Here is a 4577-nt window from a genome sequence, read left to right as displayed (position 1 = left end):
TATAGTTGTGTGTGTGTGTATATATATATATATATATAATAATTGCCAAATCTTTTAGCAGACTTTAGGCTAAATTTATTAGTTGCAAAATAAGATTAACAGATTAAAAATCAAACTCATGCAAGGTTGCAAAGTTGGCGTGATGAAGCCTGTCACGCCCCTTAGTACTATCCTATATATGTGTATGTAAGCTTTCATGGGCTTATTTAGTAGGCGTCTGTTGATTCTTTTCTCTATGCACAATATTAATCAATCCACACTCCCCACCCCCACTGATGACAGCACTATTCAGCTAACTCATCCAATTCAAGAGAGGACCATTCATGCTTCTCTCTCTCTCTCTCTCTCTCTCTCTGATCACTTGTCACTTTTATCCTTCTTTCCCTCTTTTATCCTCCTTTCGCTATTCCTCTTTCGCTCTCTCTTCTTATCTGCATGTACGCTAGACAAATAGAGAGAGAGAGATATCAATGCACAGAAGCCTACCTAACTAGCATCTGCAAAATCAATTCAAAAGACATACACCTTTCCGATTCCAACTTTAATTAATCACTCTCTCTCACCACACCACACCACACACCACTACAAGAACAAGGAAGACATTAAACAGTTTCTATCTACCAACCAAACCACAAGAGTTAAAGTTAAGATGCTGGAAACAGTTAAATACCTGATAGGGTCGCCGGGTCCAAGCGGGTTCGGGTCCAAGTCCAACGCCGAACAAGTCACGGAAAACTCCGATCTGCGCTCACTCACGGCCATTATTACCGGTATATATTTCTATGTAATGTAATTCTTATTTAAGCCATGTATGTGTGCTTAGGCTCTCTCTCTCTCTATACATTATTAGGTGCCACGTCAGGAATAGGAGCTGAAACGGCAAGGGTTCTGGCGAAACGAGGAGCGAGGCTGGTTCTGCCAGCGCGGAGCCTGAAAGCCGCGGAAGATACAAAGGCTCGCATAGTATCGGAGTTTCCAGATGCTGACGTCATGGTTATGCCGCTCGACCTCAGTTCTCTCACTTCTGTTAGGAACTTCGTGGCTCACTTCCACTCTCTCCGTTTGCCCCTCAATCTCCTCATGTTTGTAACATGCAGACAAACTTCCCCATTTTATTTTCTCTATATTCCTTATCTCAAAAAAAGGAACGAGTCTTTCTCATCCGTGATTTTAATTTGAATAGAAACAACGCTGGCAAGTTTGCACATGAGCATGCCATCTCGGAGGATGGCCTTGAAATGACCTTCGCCACTAATTATCTAGGTAACTAATGACTAACTAACTAACAGTATAATTAATTGGAATTGGAATTATATTAATTATGGATGGGCAGGTCATTTTTTGTTAACAAAGCTTTTATTGAAGACGATGATCGAGACGGCAGAGAAGACAGGGGTGCAAGGGAGGATAGTGAACGTGTCGTCGAGCATCCACGCTTGGTTTTCCGGTGATGTCATCTCATATTTAGCCTCTATTAGCCGCAACAACAAAAGGTATAATATATACGTGGGTGTTTAATTTGGTTTGAATTGAAGTTGAAGAAGCTTAGCTTGTCCTATATGTGTTCCCCATCCAGCCATTACGACGCCACACGTGCTTATGCTCTTTCCAAGCTCGCCAACGTCTTCCACACCAACCAACTTGCTCGCAAGCTCCAGGTCTTACTCATTTAATTTAATAATGTATCGGATCTATCCATCTCAAACGTCACATTATTTGTTTGTCTTTAATTAATTAGTTTTAGAATCGAATTTGCAGCAAATGGGGGCGAACGTGACAGTGAACTGTGTGCACCCGGGGATCGTGAGAACCAGACTCACTAGAGAGCGTGAGGGATTACTCACAGGTAATTAGTTGGATACAACCAAAACATTAATCATCTCCTTCACTACAGTTTCCCCCTTTTTAATATGATTTTTACTACTCCTCAGTCCTCACTCATCCTTGGGATTCTCTTTTCCCTTTTTTAGATATAGTTTTCTTTTTGGCTTCCAAGCTCTTAAAGACCATTCCACAGGTAAAAAAATTAGTAATAATGCCTTTCTAATTACCTTTGGTATTTTCCACTGTAATTCTTGGTAATTATGAATGTAGGCAGCAGCAACAACATGCTATGTGGCGACCCACCCAAGGTTGCATAACGTGAGTGGCAAGTACTTTGCAGATTGTAACGAGGCTGTAACATCAAAGTTGGGATCCAACTCAACCCAAGCTTCAAGGTTATGGGCCGTTTCTGAATTCATGCTCACCAGGGGTCCTAAAGCTGCCTTTGACCTACTCAATCACCTTCACTTTTGATACTCTTGCTGGGGCCAATGGAAAAAGACACAGCTATAGAATTAGGATTTTATGGTAAACAAAAAGATAAATAGGTGTAGTACAGTGTAGTTGGAGATTGAAGCCACTTTGCAACCTAAAAAAAAGGGAAGGATTTTGTGCTCTCTTGATTTGATTAGACTCTACTGCAAGTCAAGATAACAGGAAAGAATTACCGTTGTGACTTGTAACTATATTTTTGTTCTGATTACTTACGGTAAACGATAGGCATACTTGTTGGTTTTATTTAGTTAAAATTTTAAGATGTATTTGCTATAGGTAGTACTAGTTAGATTGAGTAACTATGATGATTCAATGATTATATAGCTAGCTTGGATTATATATATTAACATGGTGGACCTTAGACTATAAGGGAAAGTACTTGGAAATACATTCGATTTTTTCTGTCAATATGATGTATGTATATGGGGATGTTAGTGAATTAGTTGTGCTTTAATTTGTGTATCTGGGTTTGCATAGTAGTACAAACATATAAACGAGAAAGTTCCTTTGGAGTTGTTATAAATTTATAATTAAATTAAGTGGACAATAAGAACATGGGGTCGGGTATCCCCCATGTGGTGGTGGTGGTTGTTCGTGGAAGAGTATCTTTGATCTTTCTCATTTCTGCATGGGACCTACTAACATGCGCCCCGTGGAGAAGATGACAGCGTGCTTCTAAACAAATAAAATAAAATTTATCAACTTCAAATCAATTGACCAGTGTGGTACTAGTCATACTATTCGACAAATTAAGACAATAACAAATTCATAATTAATCTCTTTGTTAATAATATTTTATGTGAATCACATATGTTGAAAGTTGAAACAAATGATATACCACAGGAGTATAATAATGGCAATAGATAATGTAACAAAATACATAATTGGTTTGTTATTGAGATAGAAAACAAAATCAAGCTTACTGATTGTTTTATTTTTCTCCACTGTCAAGATAGTTTTACTCAATGGAGTGGCAGTTGTTTTTGTTTTTGTTTTTTTTTTAGGTAGTACTAGTTTGTTATTGGTAGTACTAGTTTGATAATCTAACTAGTACTAGTACTCTTCCAATAGATAATGTTTCCCCCCCTTGTAATTACCCAAAAAAAAAAAATGCTTCCCCCCTTTAGTGGCAGTTGTTTAAGCACTTAAAGAAAATTTTCCATAAATTATAAACCGGGCTTTATCCGTGGACTTGTACCAGTTTAGCCTTCCAAGGGAATAGGCCCATATGAATGGTCACAGTCAGGTCCAGTTACCAATGGATATTTTGATAAATGTAACATAAAAAATCCCTGTACCGACCCGAAGAAAAAATAATTGAAAACATGTTAGCACAATTATTTGTACTTAAATAAAAATTTTAATTTATCACCAAAAAAAAAAAAACTTTAATTTAATATTTGTATAGTATTTTGAAAATAAAAAGCAAAATAATAAAATAAATTTATTGTAAGTGTTATTTTGGGCGTTTCCCAAATTTAATTTTTTAATTGTCTAAAGTTTTAAACTCTTAAAAATAGTATACTTCTTAACAAAAATACTTTACCAGCTTTTCTAAGAATACTCATTAATAAGATGGTTGATTTATTTAAAGACGTAGTCAACACAGACGTTTTTATAGACTTAATCATCCAATGATCTTACACTTAGTTGTCTTGGTCTTTGTGCCAAGGTATAGTCGATGATGGAATGATTAGTCGTGAACTATTCATTGTCTTAGAATTTGTTTACATCCCATTAAATTATTCAAAAAAACATATCTTTCTAAGAAAACAATTTTTTTAGTGTATTTAATAAATTTTTAATAAAAAAATAAAAATACTAAAAAAATTTAGAAGTTATAATTTATATATTTTTTTAAAAAAATTATTTAAAAAATATTTTAACATAATAAATAAACAAAAAATTATTTTTATATTGTTATATCTAAACATAATTGATAAATAAAAAGATCTTTTTGCATGAGATACCCAAATATAAAATTACTTTTACTTTTTTATAAGATCTTTTAAAAAAAGATAACTCAAAAAAGATCTTTTCTTAGAAGCTCACCCAAACAAGCCCAAAGGCAAATTTCTAGTAGTAAAAGTAAAAGCACTAGAAAAATAAAAATATATTTTTTTTGAAAAGCTGTAATTTACATCTTTTTTTAAAAGATCTTTTTTCCTTAAAAAAAGATATTTTTTATGTAATAAATAAACAAAAAAGTACTTTTATATCGTTATACTCAAACATAATTGATAGATAAAAAAATTTAT

At 34.5% G+C, this 4577-nt stretch overlaps 1 protein-coding gene across 1 annotated transcript; it reads left to right on the top strand.

Moving 5' to 3' along the window:
* Positions 579 to 2773, top strand: LOC107630668 (short-chain dehydrogenase TIC 32, chloroplastic; the record flags this gene model as incomplete). Its single annotated transcript, XM_016333871.1, is given in 8 exon segments — positions 579 to 770; positions 851 to 1082; positions 1184 to 1263; positions 1334 to 1493; positions 1577 to 1658; positions 1759 to 1846; positions 1971 to 2017; positions 2095 to 2773. Coding segments are annotated over 8 exon segments (1014 nt in total). The 3' UTR covers positions 2299 to 2773.

Source organism: Arachis ipaensis, chromosome B03, assembly GCF_000816755.2.
Source record: "Arachis ipaensis cultivar K30076 chromosome B03, Araip1.1, whole genome shotgun sequence".
Taxonomy (NCBI): domain Eukaryota; kingdom Viridiplantae; phylum Streptophyta; class Magnoliopsida; order Fabales; family Fabaceae; genus Arachis; species Arachis ipaensis.
Note: the sequence above shows the minus strand (reverse complement) of the source record. Positions and strands in the feature narration are given on the sequence as shown.